This window comes from Lissotriton helveticus, chromosome 8 (genome assembly GCF_964261635.1).
Source record: "Lissotriton helveticus chromosome 8, aLisHel1.1, whole genome shotgun sequence".
In the NCBI taxonomy this organism is placed as follows: Eukaryota; Metazoa; Chordata; class Amphibia; order Caudata; family Salamandridae; genus Lissotriton; species Lissotriton helveticus.
The window spans coordinates 1,495,761,359-1,495,781,906 of NC_136069.1; the positions used below are offsets into that span (position 1 = coordinate 1,495,761,359).

At 46.1% G+C, this 20,548-nt stretch overlaps 1 protein-coding gene across 1 annotated transcript in view; it reads right to left on the reverse strand.

Annotated features, from left to right (window-relative positions):
- The window catches only part of HIKESHI (heat shock protein nuclear import factor hikeshi), an 81,876-nt gene extending 78,053 nt beyond the window's left edge, over positions 1–3,823 (reverse strand). Inside the window, exon 1 of the mRNA XM_078658442.1 lies at positions 3,634–3,823. Coding sequence (XP_078514568.1) covers positions 3,634–3,771 — 138 coding nt within the window. The 5' untranslated portion in view covers positions 3,772–3,823. The remainder of the gene's footprint in view (positions 1–3,633) is intronic.
- Between the last annotated feature and the right edge of the window lie 16,725 nt (positions 3,824–20,548).

A 20,548-nucleotide genomic window follows, 5' to 3' on the forward strand; every position in this document is an offset into this window, starting at 1 on the left:
CACATACTTAAAATGTACATCAATGCACATACTATTCTCGCATACGAAGCAACTCAATTTAGTAACATGACGAGAGTCTGTTTTCCTGTTGATAGACCACCACTATGTCTATTCGCAGAGCCTATAGATGAGACGAACTGACCGCGCCCGTTGCTTCCAGGGGCAGAGTCAGCACAGGAAGTTCTGAGACTCCACGTGGGTAAGAGAAAGACGCTACCGAGCGCGTGCATTCGCTGCGTTTGAGAGCCTCACTCCGGTATTTACATACTGTTCTTAATATCCCCCTTCAGTCTAAACCATGATTAATAGCGACTTTATGCGCCCTGAAGAGGAGTAATTCTCCCAGCTACCGGCTACTTCCATTTGTTGTCATTCTTGATTAAAAACGTTCGTGTTGGTTTTTCCAACATTCATTTGTTGCCACACGCACAAGGGTTTAGAGACCATTTAAAGTCAACTGTTTTTAGCACCTTGGGAGATGTAATCACCACCCCCTAGTTGTCTTTGGTATATTGTACATATATATGCAGTCCGTTAACAACATACACAATATCTGTTTATTGGAGAAACCCCAAAAAATGAATATGCACCTGGAAACTGTTTTAGCAGATGGCATAATAGATAACATAACCAGAAATTATGCACATTGATACTGCTAAAATCTAATCGTCATTTTAGTGATTAAGCACTATAGCGTCCTATTCAAGTTAGAGTGTTTACTTTTCGATTGAGACCCTGACCCCGTTTTCCCCCTCTTCACTGCTCCCATTAGCTTTAGTGCATTCAGTACCATGCACAACTAAAAAAGTAGCACCTATTTACTACAATATTTGCTACAGGCTGTGGAAATTAATGAATACGTTTTCACAAGAAATTTTTGCCAGATGTATTTTCGTATGTGTACAGTATGATGTTTTTGTTCTTGTTCCCAATACACAGGAAAATGAATTTGTGATTCCCTGTAAGTACAAGAATACTACACAAGTTGTGTAAGTACCCCTCCCTTTGTTATTGTCCTGACGAAAGCTCTTTAGACCCGGCTGGGCCAACAGGAGCTGAAACATGTCGACCTTTATAATGTCATATATGATAATCCAGTAACTCGATTATCGAATATACCCTATTATTTTATTAACAGTACTCACCTTTTCTAATAAAGCTGTTAATTTGGTGAATAACTGTTTTTTAATTCACCCTCGAAGTTTGGCTTTTGGACATCATCCCTCTGGAGGTGTCTTTATATCTCCGGACACTTCTACATTCTCCAGAGGTTGCCTCGGGTGAGGCAGGCATACTATACTTTTGACCACCCAATGACTATGCCATGACGCTAGATGAGGGGCGGAAAAACAAATACACCGCATCGTTACAATCTTCAGTGTCTATGAGGGTTGTCAAAGATAACCAATGGTTATTGTAGATACCAGTGTCCTTTTCTGATTGATTATTTAACTGAAAGAATGTCTGGCCCCACAGAGGCATTTGTATTGATGTCTATACACCTGTTTAATAAAACCCATAAAACGTATGTTAAAAAAAATAGCAGCTCGTGTGCCGGGACAAAAGTGTTAATTTACAGCACTTATCAGAGACACTGCCCAGAAGCCCATGCCTGCTGCAAGAACCGCACACCGCACAGTCACTGCTTGTCATGGTGTCTCTATGTTGGTGTTGTCGGTTCTTGTTCTAGTATATGTGCGTTTGTTCAATTGATGGTTAATCTGGCATGGCTGCATTGGTACCATCAGTGCTAACCAGGGTTTGTCTTTATATCTGGGCAGTCAGCGTTTGTATCAGTGTCTCATTTTATAGTTGCAACTAATAATTGTATTTGTGTTTCTCTGTTTTTATCATATCAGTGATTGCCCTGGTATTTCTCAGTTTTCGATATACGGCACTTGTGATGACAACGCTGCATTGGCACAGTGGTGAAGCTGGTTGCGTCCTCTCCCTGAGCTTGTGTAGTATATGCATACGCACGCTGGGACTTCCGTGCGTTGATGCAATCAGAGGTTGTCCTCTTTTGTTGCATGCTTGTGAACAGATGAGTGTCACACTGCCGCTTCAGCATGGCTTGCGGTCTGCGGCTGTGTCTGCCTCCCTGTGTTGATGTAGTCACAGTGTGCTCGGGAGTATTTCACGGTTGGTCGAATGCCAGTATTTATCACGCTGCCCCTCTGTGTTATGTTTTGTTGTGTTAGTCTGCCAGCCTTAACCCTCATGTGTCGGTTTTGGAGCAGGAAGTGCTTGTATTCGTATCTCTCGGATTGGTAAAAGTTAGTACTTGTCCTGTTCTAGCACGAGCCCACCCGCCTTTCCTTCCCTGCGCAAGTCAATGAGCATTCAATGTTCAAACCCTTTGGACTACTAAAACTCAACTGGCACAACTTCGCAGAGTAAACTTCGGAGTTTAACCCACCTCTCTCGGAGTATTCTTTTAAGCCTACTTCTGAAGTACATACTCAGCTAACTCATGACGAGAACCCCCACCCATAGCTTTTTTGCGTCGAATCTCCAGAGTTGGACAAGTATTGGCATTGGAGTGTCCAATTTCTTCACCAATAAATAACCTTCATCGCTGGTCTATATAACCATCACTACAGCGCTGCGGTACTGCACTGTCCGGTACTATGGCCAGTATTTGAAGTTAAATGGTTCTGTCCATAAATATGTACAGAAGTGCACTGGGGTAGCCGGTGCATACTTGGTATCTCTCCGTGTTGGACTGTCTGCAAATGCTCCTTGTGTGTCATGTTGTTGTGGTGCAGTGTCAGAGCTCGCCCTGATGTCTCTTTGTGCTAGTGCAATCATTGCTCCCGCAGTTTTCTATTTGTGTTACATAAGTCGCTAGTTTTACAGATGCAATTCTGGGTTGGTGGAGCAATGTTTGTCATCGTGTCTCTTTGTGTCAATTAACTGGACATGTGCTGATAAGCGTGTGCACAGGTATTTTGTGCCAGTTCACTTGTTAGTGTTGGTAACATGTCGCCAGTGTTTGCCCTGCCGGGCGTTTCGACCCGTTAGTGCTTGTCCTTGTTTCTGTGTCGAGTCAGTCAAAGGATGATTATCTGTGAAAAATCCCACAGGATTTTTCCCATACGTGCCGATTAGTTACCTAGTTATGATTCGAATGACTTTACTACCTTTACATTTGCAATGGTTTTTTTATCTCTTCCTTGTGTGACTTTATAACTTGTACATTTGCAATTTTTTTTCTGTTTGTATCTTTTATGTAACGCATGTAATCCTAAATCCTTATGTATCGCAACTGGTTCTTATGTAAAGCGCTCTGACACCTTCGGGTAATGTTTGCGCTATATAAAATCGCATTAAATAAAAATAAAAAAAAATAAAAAAAGAAGATTAAGCACGCTGCGACTTGTACGCGAACGTGTTTAATAGGACAGTGAAACTACAGCTCCCAGCAAGCCCACAGCCGTTTGCGGAACAACAACTGTCAAAGAGTCACCCGCCTAAAATAAGTGTGATGTTGGCCTAGTTAGTGTTTCTCGTCGTGCCCGTGCTGCTGTGCAGGTCGGTACTAGGTGTCTGTGAGTTGGTCGTGCAGTCAGCGCTTGTCACTGTTGGTTATATAAACCCCGTCCTCCAACCCTGCTTCCCCAGGTCTCTCACCAGTCTTCCGGCTACCAGACAGCCGAACATGCCTGCAGCTGTTCTTGCAAGATTGTGCTCGGCTGTCAACCCAGAGATCCACCGGAGGTACCACAGAAGTTTCCAGAACGGGCAGTCATCTAAGGCCGCCCCCACCATCTGCAGGAAACCGTGGCATTATAACCGGAAATGCTCTCGTTGGTTGGCAATTAAGATACATGGTTGGCACATAAGGGTCGTTCATTGGTTGCCAATGTTCAAGGCTAACGGTGATTGGATGGCCGTAGCTTATTTTCTCACCGAGGGCGGAAGCAGACCTTTGTGTACATATCAAAGGGGCGGGGTTAAATGCTCGTAGTGGGCGGAGCAAACTCTTCCGTGTAGTGCTTTTGTCTACTCTCTCTTGCCCCATCCCCTCATTTGCAACAAACGGTTGTTTCTGTTTGTAGGGTTGCTGTTCGCCAATTTCGTTTTTACACGAGACCCAAGTGTCTTACGGAGTAGAAAGACATCGATGGTTCGCGTAACAACATTTTTTTTTGTTCCACGGAACATTACTGCTTTTTAATCATGCACGTTTTATTTGGTCAGGGCACATCTAGTGCTACTCCTGTTGTTGTGCACAACGCTGTCAAAGGTTTCAGATTGCTTATGTGTGTTTGTGACATTTTCATGGTTTCAGTGTACTTATGAGCAGAGCTTTAAGTGGAATGGAAAACGGAGGGGGGGGGTCTTTCAAAGGGGCGTGGCCGATATAATTAAGGGCTTGACTTAAAACACTTATGCTATATATCTGTGCTTAGCGTAGTGGGCTTTCTTGGCTTGTATTTTACTGCTACTGTCATTATATCAAGATATATAATACAAGTTACATTGAGTCAAGTTACATTACACCTACAACAAGCCAGGACTGTTAGGATTAGTTGCATAAGATGAAAAACCAACAACTATGGCTTGCCTGTATATAATCAAAATTCTTCTGTGCTGAAATGATGAGATTGTGAAAGAACTCTAACGAGTCTCTTTGAAGTTACATAAAAGGCAGTGAAGGGTGGTACTGCTGCAGTTAACACAAGGAGACAAAGACTTTACAGATCTCCTCCTAACCGTAGCTGTGAAATTAATCCTCTAAAACTGGAAAGACACTAGGAAGGTCAACTTCAAGAGCTGGCTAAATTGGATAACCTACCTGAGGGGTGCAGACAGCAGAACCCTAGGGAACTATCCAGGGAGGCACCCCAAAAGAGAGCTATGGCACTCACTAGATGTCTTTCTGGGATCTCACAAGCCACCGTAGATAACCAAACACACAATCAACCACAAACCCCTGAACAGTGATCTACCCACCGGAGCACAGGAACAGTGACTTCTTACTCACCCAGACCACCACCCCTCTCAATCTCCAATTTCATTTCCTTCTTGCTTCCTTCTACCTCTTTCTTACTTACCTTTCTGTAAGACAATGCAGGGTAACCTAAAGATTAAAAGAGAAAATGTTCCAACAACGAGCGAGAACAAAAAGCCATTGTGTAACAGAGAACCACTGGGAAAAACCCGCACTGTTCTTATGATGTCTGTATTTTGTATAAAAATCTCAATAAAAATCTTGTGAAATAAAAAAAATAAAAAAAATTTCACCCTGAGGGTGAGGGCAAAATGCAGAGCCCACAAGGGACCTTTCTCAGCACCTGCTTTTTAGAACGACTAGTGCAGAGCCCCAGCAGGGTCTGGCACACTTAAGCCCTGCTGGGTTGCAAGGGGCGACGGCAGCCACCGCTCTACTACAGATGTATTAAGTAGAGCAGCCTGTAAAGTAACTATGATTTTAAACGTTATTTGTGTATTCTTATGTTACCAATAGGTATGTACAGTGTTGGTATTTTAAAAGATCTCGGTGTTTAAAGACTATGGTCTAAATAAACAGAGTTTCTCTCTCTCTCCCTGCTTATGAGTGACATTCAACAACCAAATGTGTGACATTTGGAGTGACACCTTTTTCGCAAGCAAACTCAAACAATGAAGTCCATGGAAATAGATCAATAATATCAGAAATTACACCAATTTAAGCAAAAAGAAACTAAGATCTTGAAACTGCTGCAAAGCACCTTGAATGGAAGGGCACTTCCATTTTGTTGATGCCGGGTACTTGGAGCCACTGATTGTGGCGTATTTGTTCTCCAACTGACAGGACCTTCCCCTCCCTAAAAATAACTAATTTTCTTCAAAAGACAAGTAAAAACCCGAATTTTCGTGTCATGTCTGGTTCTTTTCACATTTACAGTGTTAGTTTATACATGACAATAGAGTGCCAGCAGAGGGCCGGTTTTTTAGGGCCTCTGACTACTGCCCACAGTGCCCTCCTGTCCCCCCCACCAGCCCCACCACCACGCCTACCTGTCCAGGCCATTGCCATATGGGGCAGCAGGAGCAGGTAGGCTCGAGACGCATAGTGCTATCTTTAGACAAGGGGCGGGCTGGAATGCTTGGGCTTGCAGCGGCATCGTTAGGTGGCCAGTATTGAGGCTTGGACACCTTCACCTTGGCCCATGTGGGCCGGCCCGCCCTAGAAGCAGTACACTTCCTCTGCCCCTCCACACCAGCTGCTACACTGAGGCCATGCTGAGGGGAGGGGAGGGAGGGGGTAGTGTGAAGATGCTAAGAGGCCAGGTGATGTTGTGACCTTTCCAACATTTCTCCTCACCCTCCTTCCTCCCCTTCATGTGGCTGGCTCAGAAGCTGTGGCCTGAACCTGATCCCGACCCCACTGGGGTTTCACGTTCAGCCCATGGTGAGTTGGGGAAGGGGGTTGTGTGCCAAGGTCCCGCTGGGCCAGTCTCACCTCGGCCCCCATGGGGCCAGCTTGCCACACTCCTCCGCCAGGCCTTCACACTTAGGTCATGGGGGAGCACAAAAGATTGAGATGCCCTTCTGGAAGGTCAGGTGTTGTGGCCCTTTTCACCTCAGATTGCCCAGCCTAAATTGTATTATTTAATTTACTAGCATATGCCAGTTTTTCAGAGAGCGGCATGCCCTTGCTGGAGAGATGTGTTCTTTCTAGTCACAGTTTTGATTCATCATAAGTTAGCACATGTGATTAGTGTGCCTGCTGCTACAAAGAGTAAAAGTCCACATTTGTAAAGCGCACAATCACCCGTAAGGGTCTCTAGGCGCTGGGGGGCCGTCGGGAAGATTAAGCGAGCTATTGCCCAGAGTCACATGGTGCTGGGCTGACCTGCCGCCGGAGCCGGGGATCGAACCGTGGTCTCCAGATTCTGGAGTCAGTCGCGCTGGCCGCAGAGCCACACCTCTTCCATCAAGAGCAATGTGTAGCTTGCAGATCACGGATATATTTTATGTAGGTAGCTCAGTGAGTTACTTCTTTTCTCATGGAGGTCCTTTTGTTACGTGCAGTGCGTAAATTATGGTAAGGGTCATTGCAAATATGCGACAGGAAAGGACCTAATTATGAGGCAAGAAAATGCAAATTATGGTGCACAGTGTGGTACATTTTGTCATAGTATTGCTTCATTTTTTTGTCTCATTTTTAAACATTGTAAACCTGTCTGGGCAAATGTGTCACCTTATTAGTTGCAGCTTTACAACAAATGACTGCGAGAATACAACTGTGAGATGAGCAGTCAGCCTTTGCAAAGAGCCTTCCAATGAGCAAGAACACTTCTTGCGATGTTTTTGGTAACCTTTAAGCCATCGAGTTAGAAAAACTTTTTGGGGTAAAATCTTCAAAATATGCAGCGAATGATGGATTAAATAACAAATACGGAAAATTCATAATTATGGGGGAAATGCAGCAGCCACTGAATCGCATAAGTCCAGTGGCTCTAGATATAATCCTTCCACTGCAGCACAGTGAGCTATGAACCAGCATCAAGAAGTTGCATGCAAAGTACAAAGCATGGATTTAGATTTTTTTTTTTTAAATCAGTCTTTCTTTATTCTGAGATTGCTAAAAAGGGTTATTTGGGTAGTAATAAAGTTTCATTAGTGCAGGCAACCCCAACCACTGTGCGATGTTTTAAATTGTCTGTATTTCTCCAGACCAGGTACTCTTAACATAGGATGGCAACCAATATAGAAGATATCTGACTTTTACATCTTGTAATGCTCATTGTTTTATGTAATTTCTAATGTATTGATTTACACACTTGAATGATTCATTCTCTGTGTCAAATATATGAGTGGGATGCAAATCTCTCTGACTCCCTACACTGTGACAAATCTCTCTACAAAAGAAATAAAATAAAATAAATATAGATATATATGTATGCCGCTTACTACAGGGGCTGAACAAAGTCAATAACCGATCTCCAAATTGTAGTTTCTCTTAAGCATTTGTGAAGTGACAACAAACTGCGCACCCTTAGATCCCTCCATTGCACTGGCATCTAGGTGTTAAGCTCTAGATGGCTCCCAACCACGATGAGATGCCAATAAAAGGAGGGGTGATGGGCCTTTAAGTGAGGCCTTTCTGATTGGGCATGCTGGACATGAAAATAAGAAACCTCCTTCACCCACTGCAGACTGCTCCTCTAAACGGAAAGCTGACATCCTGCAAGCACTGCTGAATGTGTTCCAGCATTGGCAAATTTTACCAGAACAAATTCAGAATAATTCAGTGGGGTCAGTCAAGATCCCAGGGCCAGCTCAATAACAGCTGCCGGATCCATGATCCGACAGGATCCCCCCCCCTCTTTTCCTGCACTGTACCTGAACTGACAGGACCTTCCCCTCCCCAAAAATAACGAATTTTCTTCAAATGAATTTTCATGTCATGGCTAGTTCTTTTCACATTTACAGTGTTAGTTTATACATGCCAATAGATTTGATTCAAATGGGAAATTCCCGATTTTTTAAGTAAATAAATGTCTTTATTTTAGATGTCCCTGTCTAAAATTGCCTTTGCTTCAATAGAAGTCAATGGGTAAAATCAATCCACCCAATTTTGTTTCAAAATTCTCCCACTTACCTGCTCTAAAATGTTGGCATGTATGTGCAGTCCTACATTTTTGTCTTTAAATTCTTGCACATCTAAGATGCGCTTGGAATGGTGTAAGCAAAACTACGAGTTATTCTAGAATGCTAAGAAAGTCCCAATGCAAGCTGAATGAATTACGTTCTCCTGGCATGCGGCAGTTTCAACAATACAAAAGCTGTTGTTTCTTTGCTTACTAAACATTTAGTTAGCAAATATTTGCAAAGAAAACAGAAGAGTGAAAACCATAAGCTTGCCCGGCTTTCCGCGGCATGTTCTGTGGGATTGTGAGGCACTTTGAGAAAGTATGTCGCCGCAAGCAGAAGAGACCGGCAGTCAAGTATGTAGCACAGGAGTCAGAAGCAGAAGGAGACGGCGAAGAAGAAGAGGATAACGTGTTGTGCATAGAAGAACACATACTGGGCATCGACTGCACCCGCTCCAAGAAACCACTATGTGACCTGGTCATAGGAGAAGTACAGATTAAGATGGTGGCGGATTCAGGGTCCCTGTATATCATAATACAACGCATGGTGTAGGATGAACGCTTCAAATACCGCCTAGGACCTCACCTGGAACCTCCAGATATTCGACCAGTCACATTCACTGGAGAGCCCATCCCTATGGTAGGGTATCGAGTCCTGAAATTTGAGTTTAAGGATCACAGTGCAGAATGCAAGCTATACGTGGCTGAAAAAGGTCCTTCAGTTCTAGGATGGGTGGACCAAGGCGACTTAGGCATACAGCTGAACAAGGGAGGCACCACACAAGTTCTGATGACCAGCCTGGAACAACAGCCTGACGTCACCAGAATGAAGGAAGATTTTCCCACAGTGTTCGGGGGCAGAGTCGGAAAATTGACAAAATTTACGCACAAAATTGACCTCAAGGCCGACGCCAAACCGGTGTGCCACAAAGTGAGAAACATACCGTTGGCAATCAGAGAGGTGGTGCAACAGGAATTACAGAGGCTGGAAGACAATGGCATCATTGAGCCGATAAATAGTGCTGAGTGGCTGGCACCGCTGGTGGTGGCGATGAAACCCAATGGCAAGGTCCGCCTATGCGTAGACTTGAGGGAATTGAATAAGAACATAATAGTTGAAAAGTTCCCGCTACCAAGAATAGACGAGATGCTGGCAAAAACAAAGGGAGTGAGATGGTTTTCCACCATCGACCTCACCTCGGCATACCATCAAATAGCCCTACACCACACGTGACACAAGCTGACATCTTTCATAACGCCGTTTGGATGCTACCAGTTCCGCCGGATGCTGTTTGGACTAGCATCGGCAGCGGCCATATTCCAGAAGCTTATGCACAAGCTGTTCAAGAACATGGACGGAGTACAGTACTTCCAAGATGACATCTTGGTGATGGGCAAGAATCAAGCAGACCACAACAGAAAGCTGTCCCTTGTTTTGTATGTCTTGGAACGAAATGGGCTCACAGCAGAATGGGAGGAGTGCCGATTCGAAATGTCGTCTGTCACCTACTTGGGCCATGAGATCAGTGATCACGGCATCACGCCCAAACACGCCAACGACAAAGCTAAATGTGATGCACCCCCACCGAATAGCAAGTAAGATCATTCTTAGGGATGGCCGAATTTTATAGTAAATTTGTGCAGCACTTCGCCACCAAGACACACCACTTGTGCCAACTCCTACGAGACAAAACATCCTTCGGGTGGACGGAAGAGACACGAAGAATTTCAGAGGATCAAGGAGGACATTAGCACGGCAGTCCCTCTACAGGGTTTCGATCAACAAGGAAAATCTATACTAACAACAGATGCAAGTGAAAAGGGACTGGGAGCAGTCCTGATGCAGGAGATGAAGAACAGGGAAATGGCCACCATCAGCTTCGCGTCCAGGTCCCTGTCACCCACAGAGCAGAGGTTCAGCGTAATAGAAAAAGAGATGTTAGCTGCAGTCTGGGCCATGGAGAAGTTCTGCCAATGCCTCTGGGGCACGAGATTCAGGCTCAGGGCAGACCACAAGCCACTGGTCAAAGTACTCGCGTCCAGTGGACATGCAAATGCTACCCCGCGCATTGCTAAGATGACACTGAAGTTGTTGGACTACAGGTACGACGTTGAATACATCCCGGGGACAAGGAACAAAGTAGCCGACTATCTCAGCCGAGCTTCAGCCATGGAGGAGGCTCCACACTACTCCGAAGAAGATGATGTCAGCGTCGCGTTCATGGAAGATCATGAAAAAGTAATAAGCGTGAAAGAGTGGAAGGAAGCCTATGAGAATGATTCTGACATCATGGAGGTTAAGCGATTCATACTGCAAGGACGGTCGGAAAAGAGACACTTGAAAGCAGAGCACAGGAAGTTCTTTGAGGTGCGGGACGAATTATCTATTGGAGACCAGGGGACCTTCCTATTGAGAGGAGATAAAGTAGTTCCTCCCACTTCCTTGGTGCCGCACTTACTCGCCATCCTACATGAAGGGCACCTAGGCATCGTGAAAACAAAGCTGAGAGCGAAAAAGATGTACTGGTGGCCGGCAATGGATAACCAGATTGAAAAGCATGTTCGTGAATGTGAACAGTGCCAAAATGCAGATAAGTCACAAACTTTGATGCGCCCCTCATTGGGGAAGTTCGACAACCCCTCTAATCCATGGGAAGAGTTGTCGATAGACATCCTTGGTCCAGAGTTGGATGCACAGGGAGTCCTGAAATATGTAGTGGTACTCATGGACAGGTATTCCAAGTGGCCAGAGATAGACATCCAAGAGGAAATGGACACGGAGAATGTGCTGAAGTTCCTTACCGCCACCTTCCTCAGGGAAGGTATTCCACGCTCCATTCTGAGTGACAATGGACCCCAGTTCACGTCGGAAAAATGGAACAACTACATGGGAAGAAACAGCATTAAGATTAAGCACACTTCAATAGATCACCTGGCAGGCAATGGCTTAGCCGAAAGATTTAAGAGTCCTCATGGGCTCCATACAATCTGCGATTGGAGCAGGAAAGGACTGGGAAAAGGAAGTGAGGAGTACGTTGTGGGCCTACAGGATCACCCCTACCTGCACAGGATACAGTCCTTTCAAAATCCCAAGATGTCGTGACCCTTTCACTAAGGACAATCTCACGTGGAAGAAACATACCATCACAAGCAAATGGTCCCCTGCGGTAGTCCACCACAATTTGGAAAGAGCACAGAAAATATACACAGAACACTTCAACAAAAGGCGTAATGTGAGAGAGACAGAGTTAGAGAGAGGAGAGTCAAACTGGCTCAGTTAAGAAGAAAAGCAGACAGCAAGTTCAGGGCGCCCTTGTAAGTAAAGGAAGTATATAACTGAGCCGCCTTGCTGAGTGATGGGAAAGTTTGGTACCAGGATCGGATGTCCAAGTGCAACAAGATACTGCAGTGGATCAAAAAAGAAGACTCGCAGGCTGAACACCATCATGATCAACAAAATGACATTGTCCCGGCGAGGGCAGATGAGGTGAACTCTGGAGTAGGAGAGAGAGAAGAAGAGTTGGAAAAAGGGGGTAGTCAAGTCGATCGGGAACATCCGGGAAGCCCAGGCGAAACACCTCTGAGGGAAAATCCCATGGGCGCTGAAAGAATGGGATTACGAACTCCTGGGGAAAGTACTGAGAGTCCCTCCGTTACCCCAGTGAGACGTACCCGTGCTGGGAGAACTGTGATAAGACCTGCAAAGTACAAAGACTATGAGATGGGTGATGTGAATGGACTGGCAGGCAGATAGACGTTGAGACTTATTTCCTTCGTTTGTCAATCTATAAAGAGGGGAGATATGTAGTGTTGCGCTCTAGTCGTTACACAGCGACGTAGAGCGTAACCGCCATTTTGCAGACAGAGCGTTCAGCCCGCAAAGAGCGCAGACGTGTTACCGGCACTCTCCTAGTGTATTTGAATAAAAGTATTTACTTACCTGCAACCTGTTCCGAGCAAGTCATTTGAGGAAACCGATACATTACAGGAACATGGAAAATGTCTCACACTATGAGGGACACAGTCGGAATTCAGGCAGAATGAAAACACTGCATCTCCCTCAACTTATTCCAGTAGTCCACATCCATATCTTCCTTTTTAGCTTTGAAAGGTGAGAAAAAGAAGAATGGGATGAAATAGAAAGGAGAGAGGGAAACATTTAAACTGGCTGAAATCATAGGTTCAGTAGAGAAAAGAGGCAACAGCAGGGTCCTAGGAAGAAAAGGAAAAAAATGGAGAGAAAAGTGACAGAAAGCTGGAGCATCAGGGGCAATCAGGGCTTTAAATGGAAATATAAAAGTGCAGGTACTCACTATTTAGACTACCTATTTGCTTTGCAGAAGTGCTGCACTGAGAAATGTAGGTACTCTCCCTTTCATATCAAAGAAGTGCAGGTACTCCATACCCATACCGGACAGTACCTGCCCATTTAATACACACGGAGGGCAATGAACGTTTTTTCTTCTTCTGGGATTGAAGTTTCTGTTTCACTTTGTTCTCTAGAATCCAAACCTGCGACTTAAGAGTCCATCTCAGATAAAACTTTACATGGTTCTCTATGTAGTATCCTAAATGTGAAGAATTCCAGGTAAGTGTGTCTCTTTGCACGGCTGTGATCATCAAACCCAGAAATGTCAGTGACTACATGTGGCTTGGGATCAAAGTTAGGGTCATCCTTGCAACTCCCAGATTTGAGGACGAGTAGACTTCCTTAAGTGACATGTCAATATTTTTGCATCTTCTCTTTTGCGTCTTTATGTATTACCAGAGTTACCCCAATGTCAGAGTTTTTCTCTATGTAAGAGACAGCAGTACAGATATTTCTCCCAAACGTTTGCTTAGCAGGAGGCCTGTGGTATTGTGAGGAGAGTCACAGTAAACACATTACATTTGGCACAATGCTTTAGAAATGGAGTAGTTGGTGATCCTTGCAACTGAAGCGTTTTTTTAAATGTCGCCATGCATTGCTCCACAATTCTCTTAGCTTGAGCCAACAATGGTTTTATTTTCCAGTGTCTGAAACCCAAGAGGTTGCAAAATCCTGAAACTCCCACTAAAGAAAGCAAGCAATTGTCTGACTTTACTATCTTGAGAATACCAAATGGGGGAAAGATCTTATTGAGAGACAATATGGTTACTTCAGAAGTAGAGCTAGGAACGGCCAAGGTCCATCTCCTTGGCAAATCGTGAATACTCTTCAATGGCAAACACCAGATGTTGGTCAGTTTCAATAGGTCCAAAGAAATCAATTGCCACCTAACTCCATACCTGTGTGGGTAATCGTGGCAATTATAGAAGATCACTCTTTGCTAACAGTCTAACAAACATTGCATATATTTCGTTTTTGTTTTCACATGTTTATCTATTGAAGGAAACCATGCTTTCCGTCTAAGCAGCCTTAAGAAGCCACTATATGCCCTCACAAGCAAGAATTATTACATGGTCTTGAAATGAGAAAGGGGTAATTATGGGTGTACCTTAGAGTATTAATCCATTTTTAAGATATGCATTTTCCCATCGGACATGATGAGAAGCTTTAATATCTTTCAGTTTGCTTCACAGATACTATTATTCTCTCCCTTTTTGTGGCACCAAGAGGTTTGCTAAAATGCACTGGGTAGGGTCTTGTAGTGAGACATGAATCAACTCCCTCTTCTTTATTGTTTGTGATCTTGATTTCTTTACAACATATCTGAGATACTCTATAGTAACCGAGGGAGGTACAAAACACTCAAGAGAAAACGGAGAAAAAAGCAGGCTATTCGTACCACGCCAATGGAGTATCCTGAGCATGAAGGGCCTGATTACGAGTTTGGTGGTCCTCCTGTAGGGATCACCAGCGCAGCACCCACTGTAAGTGCTCCAAGTCCGTGGTGCACCCGCCTGCCATATTCTGAGCAGAATCCTGGATAGGCGGGTGGTGCAGCGGTGGGCCCATGACGGCGACATGCTTTGGCTGATGATTACAACCAGCATTAATGCAGCCACCGTGGACAGCTGCCAAGTCGTGTGCACTGTGTGGCATGCACCATGTCGTGCATACAACATGGTGCACATAGGAGCATTGACTTGTTGGGGCACATTTTGTGCCCCCTGCTCCGACCCCAATGGGCAGATTTGCCCAGGGGCCCTGTTGGGGGCCCCTTTCCAACAAGCATTTCATGGCAGGCTCACTGCCATGAAATGTTTGGTGGAAAGGCAGGTCATAATTCACTTGGTGGTGCCGGCATTGGTTCTGTCACAAATTCAGCCTCCAGTCCGCACCGGCACAGTGGAAGGATCCTGGCTGTGGTCCTGTCACAGTCTGACCACCACACTCTTAATGGAACAGGTGGACCTGCAGGGGTGGTGGTGGTCGGACCACCACCGCTAGTACGGCAGTCCCATGACAGCCATACTCGTAATAAGGCCCGAAGTCTTGTATGCATAGACTCTTGTTCTGCTGGGCATTTTTGTTTTGGGATTACCAAAGATAGTTAGCCTGGTGCAGTGATCACAGTGAAGGATTTGCTATAAAGAAAGAGGTGAAAATACTCACAGGGCCATACCACTACAAGACTCTCCTTTTCTGCTTGAGAGGAGGCCATCTCTGGCTTAGTGAGACTGACTGCAAGTTGTGTCTGAGACTTTCTTGGTGCTTCGTGGTCACCATCTCTTTGTGATAGAATCTCTCCCAAACCTGCAGGGCTGGAATCAGTGATGAATTCAGAGGACATAGCTGGGGTAAAGTAGGCCAGGTTTTCAGCATTTGTGATGCTGGCACAAATGCATTGGGAGGTTATTTTTCATGTTCTGATCTCTTGAAAATTGGTCCTGTCCTGGGTAAGTCCCTCAGTGGTGCACTGATAGATTTAAAGTCTAGTTGGGCTAGTATATATATGGACCAGTAGTAGCTGGTTACACCTATAAATAAGTGAAGAAAAGGCATCTCCCATTGCCTTCAATAAATTAACGAGGGGGGTATAAGAAAATACTATTGGACGGCTGTGGTAGTTAACGAATAGACACCTTCTTCACAAGAGGGGCCAGCCCTAAGGAATGACAAGCACGCAACGGGGCCCAGGGGATAATCTGCAGTCCTCTATAGAGACAAACACTTTAAAGAAATACATGTAAACACAATATCAGTGCTTAAAGCGTGGAGGGAGGCAAATAATTCTTAGGACAGAAGGGATTCCTGATGAATAAATCACCACTTTGGGACAGTGATGCTTTAGTAGAAGTTGAAGGTCTTCCTACGGTGGGATCACACAGGAATAAGTAAGGTAAGCAACCCGTGGAAGGGAAGAGAACCAGTTGCTTTGACTTCACTTCAGGGAGGGTACCAGCTGGCAGACACAGTGGCCTATAGGTAAATTCAAATCTTCTATGCTCTAGCAACTCACATCACTGTGGGCTTGGTTATAGAGGACTTTTCCCCAGTGGAGGAAAAGGTCCTCTCTGAACTGCTATAAAAAATGCTATCTTCATTGATCTACAAAAAATAGTCAACAACTCCCAAAACCTTCGGAGGAGTTGGTAAATGACAGGGAGAGAGAAGAGAGATCTAGGTGAACTGTAAGAGGAAGAATGGGAGGAGGCCTTAAGAACCATGAGGAAATTGGCAATCAGGGCATGGTTCCAACTGATACAGATAAGGAATCCTGTATAGCACAAGTGAAATATTATTGAGAACGGGGAAGATTGACACAAGCAGATGCAACTAAATGGGCTCCTATACACATGCATTATGGTCTTGCTGCCTTATACAACACTTTGGGGCAGTTGGAAAGGTTTGAGGCTAGTCATAGGCTTGTAAAAAGATGGAGCACCTACATTATTACTACTCAATCCATGGGGGAACGAGGGCCCACTGAAATATGCCAAATAACTAGGCAACCTTACTTTAATCGTGCCATTGAGAAACATGGGCAGAAGTTGAGAAGCAAATAGAGCGAGCTTCAGATGAGGGGCTAGAGCTTTCTGGTAAGGATGATGCCTTTGTCCTAAATATGAATCTGTGAAAGACTGAGGTGGTTTAAAATGGAAGGGTATATCTTCAAATCCGTGAATTCGGAAGATTATGACAAGGTAGCATAGCGCTGCGCGCTTCCTATACTGAATTGCTGTTTTAAAAATTTACCTGTTTGCTATTTGTGTTATTTTCGTTTTTCTTACCCTGTTTTTAAAGTAGGGATTCCTTGCTCCCCTCACTCACACTGTAATCGGCTTTCACTGCTGTTTGGAGCGGGTCCGGTTCCTGGGGTGGGGTTACTACTTCTTCAGCCGCCATCTTTGAGTGGGGTTGTTTATCCAGGCGCCATTACCTGAGAGCGCTCTAGTGCGCAGGCTCCACAGAGGGACACCTACTTAAGGCGACCTGTATCGGGGGTCTGCCTTGACAAGGTAGCATACCGCCGCTTAGCGCTGCGCGCTTCCTATACTGAATTGCTGTTTTAAAAATGTGCCTGTTTGCTATTTGTGTTATTTTCGTTTTTCTTACCCTGTTTTTAAAGTAGGGATTCCTTGCTCCCCTCACTCACACTGTAATCGGCTTTCACCGCTGTTTGGAGCGGGTCCGGTTCCTGGGGTGGGGTTACTACTTCTTCAGCCGCCATCTTTGAGTGGGGTTGCTTATCCAGGCGCCATTACCTGAGAGCGCTCTAGTGCGCAGGCTCCACAGAGGGACACCTACTAAAGGCGACCTGTATCGGGGGTCTGCCTTGACAAGGTAGCATACCGCCGCTTAGCGCTGCGCGCTTCCTATACTGAATTGCTGATTTAAAAATTTACCTGTTTGCTATTTGTGTTATTTTCGTTTTTCTTACCCTGTTTTTAAAGTAGGGATTCCTTGCTCCCCTCACTCACACTGTAATCGGCCTTCACCGCTGTTTGGAGCCGGTCCGGTTCCTGGGGTGGGGTTACTACTTCTTCAGCCGCCATCTTTGAGTGGGGTTGTTTATCCAGGCGCCATTACCTGAGAGCGCTCTAGTGCGCAGGCTCCACAGAGGGACACCTACTTAATGCTCCCTCCGGAGCGCAGCGGTATCGCGCAGCGGGCGCGCCTTCGCTTAGCCTGAGTCTTGCCAGAGTCCTGCCCGTCTGCGCCCGTCTGCGCCCGTCCGCGGCCGGACGTGCCGGATGTGCCGATCATGGCTGAGCTCGGCCCTGCTAGGAGAACGGTGAGTGCGTTGATCTGCTACTCTAGAGATGATTTACTATCCCTTAGACAGCAGGTTGCCAGTTGTGATGCGGTTCCTGTGAGCCCATTGTGTGGCCCTTACCAATGTGTATGTGGTAGGTGGGCGCTTTGTACTCCTGCTCTTCCGAGCTCTATGGGTAAACTGTCAGCACCCAGGAGTAAATGTATCCCACGCACACTTAGTATTTGGAACCTTAATGTCAGGTCACTGGTGAATCACTACCAGGCTGTCTACGACTTGATTAAGGATGAGTCACCCGATATTTTCTGTATTACTGAGACCTGGCTGCAGGAGGCTGATACAGCTATCCTCAACCTGGCCTTTCCACCTGAATATACGGTGTACACGCTTAATCGCCCTACTAGAGGGGGGGGGATAGCGCTTGCTGTCAGATCCTGCTATCCCTGCGTCTGGAGAGGTTTAAAAATTGTGGGCTGTGAAAGTGCCTCTTTCCAGATCTCTATTAGCCCCCAGTTTTCTTTCTCCGGCTTGGTAATCTACCGTCCTCCGGGTAGTGACGTGGCGTTTAGGGAGGCTCTTCCAGAGGCTATAGGTATGCTGGCCGTGGGCTGTGCTAATTTTTCCATTCTAGGGGACCTGAATCTTCATTTTGAGAGTCCGACCACCCCGGCTGTCAGTAGTACTCTGGCCGATCTGGAAGCCTTCCAACTGTCCCAACGGGTTTTCCTCCCCACTCACGTGGGAGGCCATACTTTGGACCCCTTCTTTTCCAACCTCACAGAGGCTAGGGTTTTAACTCCTACCCCTCTTGCCTGGACGGACCATTTTTTGGTCAGGATCCAGTGCCAACTGTACGAGCCCCCCTCTAAACCCATGGCCAGAGTCGTCCCGAGGCGACACTGGAACAAACTCAGATTAGAGGATCTGTACCGTACTCTGTCTGAGGACCCACTCGGCCCGTTTGATAATGTGGAAATGGGCTACAACCTCTTCTGTGAGTGGATCACTCGTGCCTTGGATTCTATCATTCCGGTGACCCTGAGCAAATGTAGCTCAAGGGACCCTAGTCCCTGGTACGATGGCTCTTTACGTACTTTAAAGAGTGCGTGCAGACGCGCTGAAAGAGAGTGGCGGAAAGCCTATGACACTGGTAAAAAAGTGTCATATCTCACCACTATCAAATCTTACCATCGAGCGGTCTGCAGAGCGCGTGCGGCTTTTTACTCCTTCGAGTTCCGCAACAGCCTTAACCCTTCCAAAGCGATCTTTAAGGCTCTCAAAGATCTGATGGCAAAAAAAGCCCCTATTAATGATTTGGGTTCGGTTGCACAGTGTGAGGCCTTGGCGAATTTCTTCGTGGAGAAGGTCCAAGTCATCCGCCGTACTTTTTCCACTTCCACACTGGATGTCGGACCTTCCCTTAGGCCAGAGGAACACATGGCCTTGCATACTCTCCCTTGCCTATCGTCTGAGAGTTTTAATCAACTGGCCCAACATATTAAGTCCGGTTCTCCAGCAGATCCGTTGAGACCAGCTCTTTTTAGGGACCCGTTGTCTATCGATTTTTTGCCGGTGCGCTCCCTGATTAACCTTTCGCTTTCCACTGGTATGGTTCCTGTTAATTGGAAGCATGCGGTGGTTACGCCCATTTTGAAGAAGCCTGGTTTAGATCCTCTTAAACCAGAGAACCACCGCCCGATATCGCTTCTCCCGTGGCCGGCGAAAGTCGTGGAGGCACATGTGAACAGAGTCCTTTCTGACCACCTTTTGCGGGCAAACATCTTAGACCCTACGCAGAATGGCTTCCGTGCTGACCACAGCACGGAGACAGCTCTTCTTTATATGGTGGAACATCTGCGCATGGTGTTAGATTCGGGTCAAACGGCGGCGCTTGTTTTATTAGATCTTAGCGCCGCCTTTGACACCGTCTCTCATAATATTCTTCTCCAGCGCCTGGAAGAAGCTGGTATCACAGGGACTGCCCTCCAGTGGTTCCGTTCCTTTCTTGCCGATCGTACTTTTTGCGTAGCCATTCCACTCCACCAGTCCAAATTCCATGCGCTGGACCAGGGGGTCCCCCAGGGATCCTCGCTGAGCCCCACGTTATTCAATCTGTACGTGAGGCCGCTGGCGGATGTCGTCAGACAGTGGGGCCTGACTATGGTCTCATATGCCGACGACACTCAGCTGGCGGTCACGCTCAGCGGGGACTCTGACTTGGATGCCCCTAGGTTCCAGAATGGGCTGAGGGCACTTGCCAGCTGGATGAATTCCAACCATCTCCAGTTGAACGCAAAAAAACCTGAGATTATGGTCATCGGCAAGAAATCGGAACTATGGGGCGACATTTGGTGGCCTCCGGAATTGGGACCTACCCCGACTCCGGCAATGGAGACAAAAAATCTTGGAGTGTGGCTAGATCCCGCCCTTAGCTTTGTCTCCCATACCAAGAGAACAGCCGCCAGTTGTTTTGGCATTTTGCGAGGACTAAGACCAGCCTTGAAGTTTTTTGATGCCGCAACCAGGCAACTGGTGTTGCAGGCGATGGTGATCTCTCGGCTGGATTATGCCAGTTCTCTTTTGGTAGGGGTGAACCAAGCTGAAATTACACGTCTGCAACGGGTGCAGAACGCGGCAGCCAGAGCTGTGGTTGGTCTGCCCAGGTTTTGTTCCGCTGCCAATACTCTGAAGTCTCTGCATTGGCTTCCAGTCAAGCAGAGGATTCAGTTTAAAGTGCTCTGTTTGTCCTATAAAATCTTTAAGGGCTCGTCGGCCCTGATTCTTACGAATCTCTTGACGCCTTATGTCCCTGCCCGC